This window comes from Peromyscus maniculatus, chromosome 18 (assembly GCF_049852395.1).
Source record: "Peromyscus maniculatus bairdii isolate BWxNUB_F1_BW_parent chromosome 18, HU_Pman_BW_mat_3.1, whole genome shotgun sequence".
In the NCBI taxonomy this organism is placed as follows: Eukaryota; Metazoa; Chordata; class Mammalia; order Rodentia; family Cricetidae; genus Peromyscus; species Peromyscus maniculatus.
Genome location: NC_134869.1, coordinates 41,597,020 through 41,611,523, shown reverse-complemented (window position 1 = coordinate 41,611,523; position 14,504 = coordinate 41,597,020). Strand labels below are relative to the sequence as shown.

At 52.5% G+C, this 14,504-nt stretch overlaps 2 protein-coding genes across 12 annotated transcripts in view; one reads left to right on the top strand and one right to left on the bottom strand.

Annotated features, from left to right (window-relative positions):
* Positions 1 to 7,111, top strand: part of Itga7 (integrin subunit alpha 7) — a 34,760-nt gene extending 27,649 nt beyond the window's left edge. For 7 of the 11 annotated variants that reach the window (XM_076554039.1, XM_076554037.1, XM_076554043.1 and 4 more), the window contains 6 exons: positions 23 to 199; positions 344 to 475; positions 3,918 to 4,031; positions 4,238 to 4,336; positions 4,456 to 4,581; positions 6,459 to 7,111. In XM_076554039.1, the coding sequence (XP_076410154.1) occupies positions 23 to 199; positions 344 to 475; positions 3,918 to 4,031; positions 4,238 to 4,336; positions 4,456 to 4,581; positions 6,459 to 6,689 (879 nt within the window). In that variant the 3' untranslated portion in view covers positions 6,690 to 7,111. Of the gene's footprint in view, positions 1 to 22; positions 200 to 343; positions 476 to 3,917; positions 4,032 to 4,237; positions 4,337 to 4,455; positions 4,582 to 5,514; positions 5,628 to 6,458 lie in introns of all 11 variants that reach the window. The other 4 variants (XM_076554041.1, XM_076554040.1, XM_076554044.1 and 1 more) reach the window with 1 other exon arrangement.
* Tmt1b (thiol methyltransferase 1B) lies at positions 7,098 to 9,438 on the bottom strand. Its single transcript, XM_006987306.4, has 2 exons — positions 8,877 to 9,438; positions 7,098 to 7,658 (listed from the first exon to the last, which is right to left on the bottom strand). The coding sequence occupies exons 1-2, from the start codon at positions 9,372 to 9,374 to the stop codon at positions 7,422 to 7,424; spliced, it is 735 nt and encodes a 244-aa protein (XP_006987368.1). The 5' UTR covers positions 9,375 to 9,438; the 3' UTR covers positions 7,098 to 7,421.
* Positions 9,439 to 14,504: the final 5,066 nt, after the last annotated feature.

The window sequence follows — 14,504 nt, the reverse complement described above, 5'->3', positions numbered from 1 at the left end:
TTCCGCTGCTTTGGGCCCCTAGGTCTCCAATCAAGGCCAGTCGCTCAACACTCTGGGCTCTGCCTTCCTCAACATCATGTGGCCCCACGAGATCGCCAATGGGAAGTGGCTGTTGTACCCCATGCGGGTGGAGCTGGAGGGCGGACAGGGCCCCGGGAAGAAAGGGATCTGCTCTCCAAGACCCAACATCCTCCGCCTGGTGAGGCTTAGGCAGGGTGGGCCGGGTGGATCATGGGAGGGATGTCATGTAGCAGGGGGGAGTGTGTGAGGGTGGCGGGGCGGAGATGCCACCTGAGGGTCGCAGTGTCTGGAGGGCCTCTCACTGCCCCCCTTCCCCGTCCAGGATGTGGACAGCAGGGACAGGAAGCGGCGAGAGCTGGAGCAGCCGGAGCCGCAGGAGCCTCCGGAGAAGCTGGAGCCCAGCACGTCCTGGTGGCCGGTGTCCTCCGCGGAGAGAAAGAGAAACATCACCCTGGTGAGGGCAGCAGTATTGGTGAAATTGTTAAGGCCACTCCACGTAGTTAAAAGGGAGGTTTATTTTGTGGGGGTAACTTACAAGTGAAGGGATAGTTTACAGGGTCTGGGAAAGGTGTAGCACAGTCTGTCGGTGTTCTCTGGAGAACTCTGCTGGGTCTACCTCCAGCGTCCAGGGTCCAGGAACCAAGAGAGCCGGCGCATCCGGATCTCGGGTCTTCAGGGTCCTCTCTCTCGGGCCCGCCTTGTAGGCGTGACAGTTACCGAAGCCTCAGTGGGGGTTGGAACTTCCAGATCAAAGCTGGAATGGCTACCCACTACACAGCAGGACCCAGCACAGCCACAGTGAGGGTTCATGTGTGGTGGAGGTGGCCATCACGGGTGCACAGAATGTCGGGGAGCTGGGCGTCCTTGGAGGTCAGCCTGACAGGGGCACGCTGGCCACAGTTTGCACCCCAGCTGCAGGGAGACAGTACCTGTGAGGAGGGAGGCAGCTCCTGACACCCCAGACCTGGCAAGTCCCAGTGTCCACTCCAGGGACGGCTAGGTAGCCAAACATCGATCCTGCTCATTTACATAAAACATTGCATTTTATAAGGGCTGGGGTGGAGTCAGCCTCTTGCCTCCTCCCCCTCCTCCTCCTCCTCCTTCTTCCTTTTGGTTTTTCGAGACAGGGTTTCTCTGTGTAGCTTTGCACCTTTCCTGGAACTCGCTTTGGAGACCAGGCTGGCCTTGAACTCGCAGAGATCTGCCTGGCTTTGCCTCCTGAGTGCTGGGATTAAAGGCGTGTGCCCCCAACACCCAGCTTAACAAGGACTTTGACATAGTTTCTTTCTTTATTTAGAAACAGAGTTTTCCTTTCTTTCCTTCCTTCCTTCCTTCCTTCCTTCCTTCCTTCCTTCCTTCCTTCCTTCCTTCCTTCCTTCCTTCCTTCCTTCTTTCTTTCTTTCTTTCTTTCTTTCTTTCTTTCTTTCTTTTTCTCTATTTGGAGACAGGGTTTCTCTGCTTGGCCCAGAACTCTCTGTGTAGACTAGGCTGGCCTCGAATTTACAGAGACCCGCCTGCCTCTGCCCCTGAGTGCTGGGATTAAAGGCGTGCGTCACCACCACCCAGTTTAGAAACAGTCTTGAATTCAAAGTGATCCTACCTCAGCCTTTGCAGAGTTAGGATTACAAGCATGGGCCACGGTGTCTAGTTATTTATTAATTGTGTTTATTTTTATTTCAGAACCAAGCAGCACATCGTTCCATAAAATACACTGTGTTCCCTCTTTACTTAGCAGGGTTGGAGACCAAACTAGGGCCTTGTCTGTGTCAGACAAGCACACTCTGCAGCTGACCTGGGGCCCAGCTCCTCATTCTTTTGGGAGAGGAAGGGATGTCACACTCTGCAGCCCTGGTGTCCCTCCAGCTGCAATCCTTTTCTTTCATCTCAGGTGCTAGAATTATAGGCATATGCCCCTGTGCCTGCACCTATTTATTATTTACTTTTTTTTCCTGGCTTTTTTAAAAAAATGATTTTATTATTTTTTAAATTTTTATGTGTATGTGTTTTGCCAGCATATATGTATGTAAATCACATGTGTGCCGTGCCATCTTTCAGAGTCCACATTGAGGTGATCATGTGACATTTTTCTATCTGTACCTGGCTCATTTCATCTCATGTAATATCATATATATATAAAATGTTTTTTGAGATAGGGTTTCTCTGTGTAGCCCTGGCTTGAACTCACAGATTTGCCTGCCTCTGCCTCCTCAGTGCTGGGATTCAAGGCGTGCGTCACCACCGCCTGACAATTTTTTTTTAAAAAACTCCAAACACTCTCAAACCATTCTCTTTTTTTAAATTATTAATTTATTTTACCTACCAACCACAGTTTCCCCTCCCCCTTCTCCTCCCATTCCATCCCCCCACCTCCTTTCTACCCCCGCCCCATCCACTCCTCAGAAAGGGGCAGGCCTCCCATGGGAGTCAGCAAAGCATGGCACCTCAACCAAGTTGAGGCAGGACCAAGCTCCTCCCCCTGCATCAAGGCTGAGCGACGCATCCCACCGTAGGGAATAGGTTCCAAAAAGCCAGCTCGTGCATCAGGGACAGATCCCGGTCCCACTGCCAGAGGCCCCATAAACAGACCAAGCTACAAGCTACACAGCTGTCACCCACATGCAGAGGGCCTAGGTCGGTCCCATGCAGGCTCCCTAGCTGTGGGTCCAGAGTTTGTGAGCTCCTATGAGCTCGGGTCAGCGGTCTCTGTGGGTCTCCGCCTTTAACACCCCCCCCCCACCCCCTTCTCAAGACATTCTTATGTGTGTCAGTTGTGGTGAAGGATGACTAAAGGTAACGTCCAGGCAACTGGGCTGAAGTCAGGCTTAGAAGGAAGACAGTGTGGGTCTCCTGGCCCCAGTACCTCGTAGGCAGCCTCTCCCGCAGTGAGCTTGAGTTTAGAGTGGGAACATGGCTTTGCCAAATACAAATCTGTGCTCCACCACTGACTAGATTGGTTTCCTTTCCTCTTTTTTCCTTTTCTTTTTGTCTTTCTTTCCTTCTTTCTTTCTTCCTTTCTTTTGATGAGACAGAGTCTCACTACGTAGTCCAGGCTGTCCTGGATCTCACTCTGTAGACCAGGCTGGCCTCGAACTCACAGAGATCCTCTTGCCTCTGCCTCCCGATTTGGTATTAAAGGCGTGCGCCACCACCATGTCTGGCAACACTGGACAGCTTTGCTAGCTCTGTGACCTGAAGGAGGCTGGTGGCCTTCCTTAAGACTCAGTTTCTTCTTTTGAAAGACATTGATGCCAGGCACAGTGGCCCACACCAGAGCAGCCTTAGCACTTAGAGGTCAAGGTAGAAGGGTAAGCTTCAGGCTCGTTTGGGCTACACAGGGAGACTCTGTCTCAAAAAGCAAGTACCTTGCAGGAGATTTGGAGCTTAACTAAGGTAGGTACTGGGTGCTTAATAAATTGAGACAGGGCGGGGAGGTGGTGGCGCACGCCTTTAATCCCAGCACTCGGGAGGCAGAGCCAGTCGGATCTCTGTGAGTTCGAGGCCAGCCTGGGCTACCAAGTGAGTTCCAGGAAAGGCGCAAAGCTACAAAGAGAAACCCTGTCTTGAAAAACCAAAAAAAAAAAAAAAAAAAAAAAAAAAAAAATAAATAAATAAATAAATAATAAAAAAATAAAAAAAAAGATAAATAAGTTGAGAAAGTAAGTTGAGTAGATATCAACTCAGGAAGCCACTCTGCCTGTTGCTAGAAGTGAAAGACCTCTCCCAGTGTGTTTCAAAGCCAAATAGTTCAGATTTGAGGTAGGCGGCTATTTTGGGCCAGAGGGTTAGCTTGGGAAGACTTCCTGGAGGAGAGGAGTTTGAAGTCAGATGAGGGTCACGGGAGAGAGGGTCAACTCGCGGGCCTGTTGACGCAGGGTCCTGCCTACCCTTCTCCCCAGGACTGCGCCCAGGGCACGGCTAATTGTGTGGTGTTCAGCTGCCCGCTCTACAGCTTTGACCGCGCCGCAGTCCTGCATGTCTGGGGTCGCCTCTGGAACAGCACCTTTCTGGAGGTGAGGGCACCACGGAAGTTCCAGGCTCAGTGTCTTCGGCGAAAATCCCCTCGGTGCTCCGTCTTCCCCTTCCAAATGCAGCGCTCTCCAAAGCCAGGCCAGGCAGAAGCGCCCTCTGCACTGGCGCCATCCCATCTGTGATCTCAGTGGCTGGAGAGGGTTGAGGGGAACACGGGCATTTAGACGTCCCCTTCCCCATCCCTTAGGAGTACATGGCCGTGAAGTCCCTGGAAGTGATCGTCCGCGCCAACATCACAGTGAAGTCCTCTATCAAGAACTTGTTGCTCAGAGACGCTTCCACAATGGTGAGCTGCCGGTGGGCGGGCGGGCAGGAGGGCGGGAGGATGGGGTGGGCATGGGTGGGTGGGGCTCTCCTCCTTCCCACTCACTCCAGCTTTTGCCCTGCTCACTCCGTGTTTCTCAGATCCCAGTGATGGTGTACTTGGACCCTGTGGCCGTGATTGCAGAAGGAATCCCCTGGTGGGTCATCCTCCTGGCAGTGCTGGCTGGGCTGCTGGTGCTGGCCCTGCTGGTGCTGCTGTTGTGGAAGGTGAGGCCTGGGGAGGGGTGGAGCCAGTGTGAACTGGAGCTAGAGTAAGGGGGTCAGCCCCTCACCCACACATGCATTCATCCAGCAACTCTGCCTTGAACGCTTACCCTGCACGCCCCAGGAACTCCATCTGCCCTGGATGTTTTCAGAGCGGATTCCGGTGTGGATCTTGTCCTCAAGGATTGTGTAGTCTAGTGGGAGTGGGGGAGCCTTGTAGTTAAGGACAAGAGGAAGGTGTTGATTTGAGATGGTGGCAACTCAGAGGAAGGCAGGCTTTGGAGGATGATTCCCTGGAGCTGGGCCTTAGATGGTGAAGTGGTGTAGGATAGGGATGTGGGTAGATGGGAGGTGCGGCATGTGAGACTTCCAGAATAACCAAGGTGGATAAAACCACAGGAGTAGAAAGTGTGGTCCCATTTAACCAGAGTTGTGGCAGCAAAGGAAACTGTGATCAAGGCCAGCAACGAGGAGCAGTAGCCCCAGGGAACTGCTTGGAGCTGACTGGAGCTGCCACATACGGAACCGTTCTTGTTCCGGCGCAGCGGGGACAGAATCCTGTTGACCCAACACAAAAGCACACACATGCACATGTCGGTGCAGGGGATCTCATGCCCCACCAGGACCCACCCCTGAGCCACATGCCACACGCGGGGCTTGTGCAGAACAGAGCACATCCTTGGGGCTCTGTAGACTGCCCTGCCCACCGGCTGTGACAAGTGTGCGTCACCAGTGAACCAGCGCTGGAGCGGCATCAGTGCTGTTGAGGAGAACTTGCCCCGTTGTCTTAGGGATGGTGAATGCCTTCAGGATTGGCCTCAGGACACCAGTCTCATCCACTACTCCCACAGAAGGGAGACAGGCAGATATAAAGGCCTCCTCCCGCCTCAGCCTTCCCATCCTCTGCCTCTGTCCCCTTCTCCCTCAATATCCCAGTGTGGCTTCTTCCGTCGGAACAGTCCAAGCTCATCATTTCCAACCAATTATCACCGAGCCCATCTGGCCGTGCAGCCCTCGGCCATGGAAGTTGGGGGTCCAGGGACTGTGGGGTAACTGTTGTGTGTGCACGTGTGTATGCAAACATGCGTGTGTATCTGCGTGTGTATGTGTGTGTCTAAGTACAGATCCAGCATTGGGAGCGGGGGTCAGGAATGTGCAAGGTAAAGAGGGGAGTGTGCATAAGGGTAATGAGGGACCGAATATTTGAGGTAAGTGTGAGCGGGCATACACAGCATGCACAGGGAGTGAGTGGGCCAGGAGTACCAGCATGTGGGCATGAGGGGCTCCATGCATGCCTTTTATGTGGGAATGAGTGTGCAAAGATGATTGTGCAAGGAGATCCTGTGCCGTCTGAGCATGCAGGAGTCTTGGCTGTTCTGAATTTCAGTGTGCAAGGCCCAACATGACCGTGGTAGGTGAGGGGGTTAGATTATGGAAGCAAGAGCCCTGGCCTAAGGGGATGCTATTCAGTGTACCAGCACACAGGTGTATGTCTGCGAGGCTGGACGGCCATCATTCTGGGTGTTCGAGAGGTCTGGGACACTATTTTATCCCTTGGATCTTGTGTTCTGGGAGAAGCTTGGGTGGGAGAGAAAAGCTTGTGAGGTCCTGATGTTCAGCTTCCAGCCTCTCTTCCAGGGACCAAGGGAGATCTCCTTGGTTTTACACTTTTGGTTTCCATCTGGTCCTCTGGCTGTGAGTGAGAACCTTGGACCCTGGTACTGATGGTAGCAAGCCCCGGGGGCTGCCCGCTGTGCTGGAATTTGGCCAGCCCACCTCACTTTTGTTTCAGCTGGCTCTTTCTAGCTCAGGCATGGCCAGGGGCTCCTAGGGGCCTCAGCCCCGCAGGCTTCTCATGGTCTGCCTTGGTGTCCTTGCAGCTGGGATTCTTCAAGCGCGCAAAGCACCCCGAGGCCACTGTGCCCCAGTACCACGCAGTGAAGATCCTCCGGGAAGACCGACAACAGTTCAAAGAGGAGAAGACGGGCACCATCCAGAGGAGTAACTGGGGCAACTCCCAGTGGGAGGGCTCTGATGCGCACCCCATCCTGGATGCCGATTGGCACCCCGATCTGGGTCCCGATGGAACCCCCGTGCCCGTCACTGCCTAGTTTCCCTTGTTCCAGGCCTGGCTTGCGGGTCCCTTTCACCCTTCCCCAAGATGGCTCCTGGGGATGGGGATAGTGGAGTAGGTTGTTGGCTCTACTTCCTCAGGGGCACAGACCTCTCCCACCATGAGAACCACCCCTCCAACTTCCCCTTAGAATGCTGTGAGACGAGGGGGCGTATCAGGGATGGGCTGCGGGGCACGGCTGGAAGGTGCAGGGTGGGCAGTAGGGGTCCTGGTCTCCCTCTCTCACCCGCCCTGTATAGCACGTCTCCCCAAAGTGCCTTAGACAGAGGGTCAGGGAGGAGATCGCGTCACTGTCTCAGGGGCTCTTCCCTCCATAGCCCGCCCTGTCCTCCGACCTTAGCGTGCTCTACCAGCCTAGCGGTTTTTGTCTATTTATTAAAAAGTATTTGACAATAAAAACTCTGGTTGTTTTATTGAGTGCTGTTCTCTCATCCTGGGGGTGTGGCTAGTTCCAAGGGGCACATGGGTGTCGCCTCAGAAGAACAGCAGTGAGAACTTCACCACGGGAACAAAGGAAAAGCGGGGTCCTAGAAGGGGGGTGGGCAAAGTCCAGGGCTTTGTAGTTGACAGTATGGCGCTGTATAGTTTTATACCTCTGGAGGGAGCAGGGAGGAAGCCTCACTGTGGAAGAGGGACCGAGGCTGTACCGGTCACCCGGGGTGACTCTGACTACAGGCAGGGAGGGGGCAGATGGGCTCCTGGGGGAGGCTTATTTCACAGCTTTTCCCATGATGTGGGGCCCGACGGGTAGCCACTTGAAGGGAGGGGGCTGCCGTTCCATTTGGACATCGGAGAACCCTGCCTTCTCCAGGTCCTTCCAGGTCTCTCTGGTGAGGTGGCAGCCATCCCCGATGTGTTTCCAGGTGGGCTCAAAAACTCGCTGCCACAGGAAGGCCCAGCTTCCCCGAGGCTCAGCCACGTGCTCCCAGAAGAACAGCAGTCCTCCCTGGGAGGGAGGAAGGAGGGAGTTAAGGGTCGCCTAGCTACTCCCTGTTGCTCTTTGGGTCTCATGGCCCCTTCCTTCTCTCAGACCCAGCTTGTCAGAGCTCTCTGAGGTAAGAGCTTCTGGCCTGAGAGTGTAGGGAACAAAGGGCTCCTGATGTGGTCTGTACGTCTGGCTCCTGCCCTCCTCACAGTGCATGCATGTAAGGAGCTTCTGGTAACTGGGCGGCCATGACTGGTGAGAGATCTTCACAGAACGACTACGAGGACCGTGTGGTGGGGAACAGGAGACACGGAGGGTTCTTCCAGGCGTGGGACCTTGCAGCACGGTGACATGACACTCGTCGTCTACCATGTTCACCCTCAGGAACTTTGTGATTAAGTTACGAAAGGCACCCCCAAAAAAGCCTCACTGTATTTTAAACACATTTATAGTTTTGTGTTGGGTCACTTTCAAAGCTAACCAGGCTGTGGGGTAGACACACCTGCTAGATAGAGACGCGATCCCAGCCTTTCCTGAGACTCTGGTGTCCAGCACAACCAGGACACCCCAGGGTTCTGGCTACTGCAGGGCCTCCTCCAGCGCCTTCTCCCATGTCCTCTTCCCAGGGGTTTCATTCGCTCCCATACTGAATTACCACTAAAAGGTCCTACTGGCCATAGCTCTCTTTTTCCCCAGGCCGCATCGTGTCCTGACTTCCTGAACTTCTACCGACCCCTGTGGCTTCTCCGCATGGATGTCTCAGCAGATCCCGAGACCCAACCCGTTCAGAACAGAGTTTTGCCATTTCCAGCAAGTGGCCATTTCATCCACTCCCCCTTCGGTGGTGCGAGCCAGAAACTTTGGAAACTGCCCTAAATTCCTTTCTTTCCACACTCAGCTCAACCTCTCAGAGACTCTACTCCCCCTGACATTTCTACTCCAAGCCTTTTGTTCCCCCACCTCCTCCGCAGCATAACGCTCCATTTTAAACCTCACGGTCTTCTTCCGTCCCCACTGTTCTGAGCCCACACCCCTGTGTTCCCGTAGCACACAGATCGGCTCTCCACCAGAACAGGCCTGAGGTCCTAGAGCGTATACGACAGCAGATGGCGTATTCTGCTGTCAGAGGGTGGGCTACATCAGCTTCCCGGGATTCCCCATCCGGGGTCCTGAACTCTGGAGCTGCCAAGGCGGGACTCACCTGCCCCGGGGGGCCCACACCCTTGCTACTTTGCTCACCGGCTTCAGGACTCTCTGGATTTCCTGCAGGACCTTTTTGGGGCTCTGTACAGAACACAGCACCAGGGTGCAGACCACCACGTCCATGGAGCTGTCCGCCAGCTGTTTCATGTCCTCTCCATAAGCCACGATGAAGCGCTCATACTGGAGGTGCCTGTTCTCAGCCATGCTCTTTGTGAGGAACTTCTCGAAGTTGGGGTTCGGGTCCACGCAGGTGACCTTGCAGTTGGGCGGGTAGAACTGGAAGTTAGCCCCGGTGCCGCAGCCCAGCTCCAGCAGGGCCACTTTCCCGGAGGTCCCCTTAAGATCATTTATCGGGCTAAACAGCTCCCGTTTCTTGCCTTCCATCTTTTTGTTGGAGCTTTTTGTTAACTTGGCCATCAAGTAGGGGAAGTAGGTTTTGCACATGGGCTCCCAGTAGCCCAGCAGAGCCAGCAGGTGCAGCGGAAGTGTGAGGAGCAGCACCAGCAGCTGCAGGAACGGGACCAGCACATCCATGATGCCCGCTCTAGCTGGTGCGTCCCGGGACACTGGCTTTTTGCCTCTGCCTGGTCTGGCAGATATAAGTCTCCCGTCCTCCCATGGCAGGACTTTGCTCTCTGACTCCTGCCCGGTCATTCTCGTTCCTGGGTGGAGCGTGTGTATGAAATTCTTCCAGTAGCATGGATCACACGAGCCCCACAGGCTCTTCAGAAGTTTTGTGTGGGTGAAGGACCATGGCAGTGCCTATGTCACCGTGTGATGGGCAGATGAATAGCGCGGAGCATGCTGACTTGCCTCAGAGGAGGGGAGGAAGGGGGCCTGGGGACGTGTTTCAGATAATGGCCTCACAAAGATCGAAGGCTGGAGGCAAAGCTGACTCATTGTCTTCGGGTCTGTCCAGGTTGTGCAACCCAGAAATTCCGTTTGGATTCCCTACCACACCCCCTCGGATTTTACAATCAGCAGCATGCCTTTGCCCTAAATGGTGGCCAAGCAGGCATGCCTGTAAGGCCCTCGAGACACTTGGGTGCCCCGGGCCCTCCCCTGAGGACCCCAACGGCCACAAAGGCCGTCCCGGCCCCTCTAGACAGGGAGGCCAAGCTCTGGATTTGAAAACCCACCAATCCCTGGGTTCACCCCAAGCTCAAGACCTGAAATCCCACCAGTCCCCAACCTGGAAAGCTCAGTCCCCAAGAAACTTTATAACCCCCATCTCCTGCCCGGTTCTCCGCTGCTTCTTGCCTGAGCAGAGGCCGCCGCCCTCCCTGGTTCTTCCCTCCTGGGTTTTTCTTGTGTGACCCTGCGGTATTCCTTGGCTCCTGCCTGCCTGCCAGGCTTCCTTTCCCTTCAGAGCTGTAACTCTTCCACTGGGGAAGTCTTTTCCCTCAGAGCTCTCACACAATGTACACGGTTAGGCCTGATTGATCATGAGGAGGAGGGAGGTTAGGGGTCAGAAGAAAGGCTCTGGGGTTGGAAACAGGCCTCAGCAGGAGAGCGCTGGCCTGCTGTGCTTGAGGCTCTGCACTGAAAGGGGGCACTTAGAATAAAAAAAAAACTCCTTTACTATATTTATGTATGTATATATACATGCATATGTATTGTATTCATGTATGTATGTACATAGGTATGTATGTATGATGTGTTTGTATGTATGCTCTTGAGTGTGTGTACGCACTATGGTGCAGTGCTGGGGGTCAGTTGGTAACTCCTTGTGGACAGTCTCACGGGCTGCACAGCAATGTCACCGTGACCAGGTTCTTTCTCTCTTTATCTTTTTTGTTGTTGGGCTGGGCTGGGCTGGGGGTTGCTAGGCAAGGGCTCCACCACTGAGTTATAAACTCAGTCCCAAACCAAGTGGTTTAAAATCTGTTGATATACATATTGGAGGTGGGCGGGGCTCAGTGGGTAGAGGGCTCTCTTGGCATGCGGGAGGCTCCGTTCCTTGAACTGAAGAAACCAGGTGATACACGCCTCTCCTCCTAGAGCTTGGGAAGGAGGCAGGAGGATCAGGAGTTCAAAGTCAGCCTTGTCCAGGTGGTGAGTTCCAGTCCAGTCTAGGTTACATGAGCCCCCCCCCCCATCTCTCTCTCACACACACATGCTCAATAAGTATCGGATGTCTTGGGTCTTAGTTAGGGTTTCTATTGCTGTGAAGAGACACCATTCTCATGAAGGAGAATCATTTAATTGGGATGCTTATATTTTCAGAGATTTAGTCCGTTATTATCATTGTGCGACATGGAGGTGTGCAGGGAGACATGGTGCTGGAGCTGGAGCTGAGAGTCCTTTCATCTTGACTCACAGGCAACAGGAAGTGGTCTGATACTGGGCATGGCTTGAGCATATATGAGACCTCAAAACCCACCCCCACGGTGACACACTTCCTCCAATAAGGCCACACCTACTCCAACAAAGCCACACCTCCTAATGGTGGCACTCCCTATGAGCTTATGGGGGTCAGTTACATTTAAACCACCACATCTTGCAAGTTTACTCTTATTTCACTGTCTTTTAATTTATATATGTATGTGTATATATATTATCGAAAATAGATTCTTCTTTCATACAATGCATCCTAACCACAGTTTCCCCTCCATCCGCCCCTCCCAGCTCCCCCTATCATCTCCCCTCTTCCCTGGATCCACTCCCTTTCTATCTCCCATCAGAAAAGAGCAGACCTCCAAGAGACAGCAACCAAAAATGACAAAACAAAATACAATAAGGCAAGGCAAGAGCCCTCTGAGCAAGGCTAGACAAGGCAACCCAGCAGGAGGAAAAGAGTCCCAAGAGCGGCACAAAGAGTCAGAGACACATCGACTCCCAAAGTTAGGAGACCCACAAGAACACCAAGCTAACAGCCACATTTATGCAGAGCACCTATGCAGACCTTGTTTCTCTGTGTAGCCCTGGCTGTCCTGGATCTCACTCTGTAGACCAGGCTGGCCTTGAACTTAGAGATCTGCCTACCTCTGCCTCCTGAGTGCTGGGATTAAGGGGATGTGCCACCATGTCCGGCTTTGTCATCTTTTTGTTGTTTATTAGAAATCTCTGTTATTTGTTTCGTATAATTGATTGTTGCTTCCTTTATTATCACTATTGATTTCTGTATACCTATTTTTATGAGGTCACCTTACTAAATTCTTTCTCTCTGATTTAGAGTTTCTCTGGCAGCCGGGTGGTGGTGGCGCACGCCTTTAATCCCAGCACTCGGGAGGCAGAGGCAGGCGGATCTCTGTGAGTTCGCGGCCAGTCTGGGCTACCAAGTGAGTCCCAGGAAAGGCGCAAAGCTACACAGAGAAACCCTGTCTCGAAAAACAAAAAGCAAAAAACGAAAAAATAGAGTTTCTCTGTGTAGTCCTGGCTGTGCTGGAATTCTTTCTGTAGACCAGGCTGGCCTTGAACTCAGAGTTTCACCTGCCTCTGCTTCCCGAGTGCTGGGGTTAAAAGTCTGCACCACTACGCTGGGCTACAAAGACTATTTTTAAAGATAGTCTTACAATAACAGCAAAATCGAGAGAGAGAACTTTCCTGTTTAGATCTGCCCCACAGATGCACAGCCTCTACCAGGAGCTCAATGGCTACATCGTGCCTGGAGGACAGCACTTCACACCCTGAACATCGCGTGATTTCACCTGGAGGACAGCACTTCACAGCCACACCCCGAACATCGCGCCATTTCACCTGTACATCTTCTCTTTCTCCTTCTCAAACTTTACTTTTTATTACATTTTTAAAATAAAAAATTTAACACCACATCTTGTGTGCTTGTGCGCACGCGCACGCACGTGCACACGCCAAGGTTCACGGGTGGCGGTCAGAGGACGGCTCGTTGGGGGTCAGCTCTTTTCTTCTACGGTGTGGTTCTGGGTGTCGAACACAGGTTGTCAGTTTTGGTGGCAGGAACCTCTCCTGGCTGAGTCATCTCGCCAGCCCGCTTTGTCTTTTTAACGGAGGCGTAATTAAATAAAATAAATTAAATAAAGCTCATACGCGGTACTGGTCTGAGGCTGTAGCTCAGTTGTAGACTGTTTGCTTAGTTAGAATGCACAACACCCTGTGCTCTAACCCCAGTCCTGCTTAAACTGTGTATAGTACAGCACACGCTTATAGCCTGACCCTTGGAATGGTGACAGGACTCATATTTTCTCTACCCCCACCCCCCCACAGTTCCGCATGTGTGAGCTGTCCCTAAGCCCTGTCAGCTCTGTTTCCTGATTTGGTAATATCACACACTTCTTTCATCTCTATTGACCTGGCGTGACCTTGCCAGACCATGACCCTCCCCTGGCTGGCACGCTGTGTCTCTTGTCTCGTGACCGAATTCTTCACTACCACCCTCTCTTCTATCCACTCTCTACCGAATTCCCACGGTCTTTAACACAAGACCTGAGCTCCTTGATGCTGCTCATTAAGCCATGCATGTGATGGCCTCTGCTCACGCCTTCTGCTACTGCCTCTTGCTGTTCAGGTGGAAACATCCCTCAGTTCCTCATACTCTCCCTCCTTTTAGCTTTGGGGTTCAAGTAAAATCCAGCCAAGATTAGGCAGGCTAGGATCTGAAGGAGCTGGACCTCCTAGATGGAATGGTGGGAGAGGTCCGTGAGCACAGGTCAGGCCAGAAATCTCATAAGGCAGGTGTGGACTTGGGGCGGGGACTGGGGCTGGGCTCTCCACTTGGAGGGTCAGAGTATCAGGAATGGGGCAAGGTTTAGGACCAGGGTAAAGGTCAGGGTCTGTAAACAGCTAGGGCAAATATCATTCTTGCAATTCAAGGCAATACTTGCACATTTCAAAAGGGTGGATGTTAAACTGCCCTGCATTAGATTTTAAGTTTCCTCCAGTCATAAGGACACTCGCAGGGAGCATGAGGAAGAGTGACTGAAGAGCCTATGGCTCCCAGGACCCTGTGTGTTTCTTGTGTTAAGTACATTTGTGTGCAGTGTGTGACTCCTGCCTGCTGATCTTTTGTGTTCTAAGATGATGTTTTATTATTCGAAGCAAAAATGAGTTACGGCACGATGTGTTAGAACACGCTCTAACCCTATTTTCTCTTTTGTCAGAGAGAGAGATAGAGAGATAGAGTATTGGAGTTTGCACCTGTGGCTTGGAAGCCCCGAGAGACCTACAATCCCTAACCAGCTCAAAGATTCCTCAGTGCAATGACATTACAGTTAGTATCCTGAAAGGAATAGAGTACAAGTCTTAACATTAGGAATGATACAGGATTTCTAGAGCTGGGCGGTGGTGGCGGCGCATGGCCTTTGATCCCAGCACTCAGGAGGCAAAGGCAGGTAGATCTCTGAGTTTGAGGCCAGCCTGGTCTACAAAGTGAGATCAAGGACAGCCAAGGCTACACAGAGAAAAAACAAAAAAGGGAATGACACATGGTTTCTTAATATAAAACTAAGTTTTATTGACTTGGGTGAAAAATTAATCCACGCTATGATGCCATGCACTTGCTTCTCATGTGGCTTGGTCTGCGTCAAATGTGGAACTGGAGATAGCTCCTCCCCCATTAGGATCCGATGAAAGCTGGACAAAGTTCTGGTATGACTTGGCCAAAATCTGGAGCTTGAACGTGGATTGAGAGAAAGAAAAGGTCTGTGTGAAACCCCCTCTCTATAAAACACCCGGATGTGGAAGGGC

Coding starts and splice junctions, on each gene's coding strand:
- Tmt1b (XM_006987306.4), bottom strand. CDS start 9,374: ATGGATGTGCTGGTCCCGTTCCTGCAGCTGCTGGTGCTGCTCCTCACA. Junction 7,659..8,876: donor TCCAGAGAGTCCTGAAGCCG/GTGAGCAAAGTA, acceptor CCTCCCTCCCAG/GGAGGACTGCTGTTCTTCTG.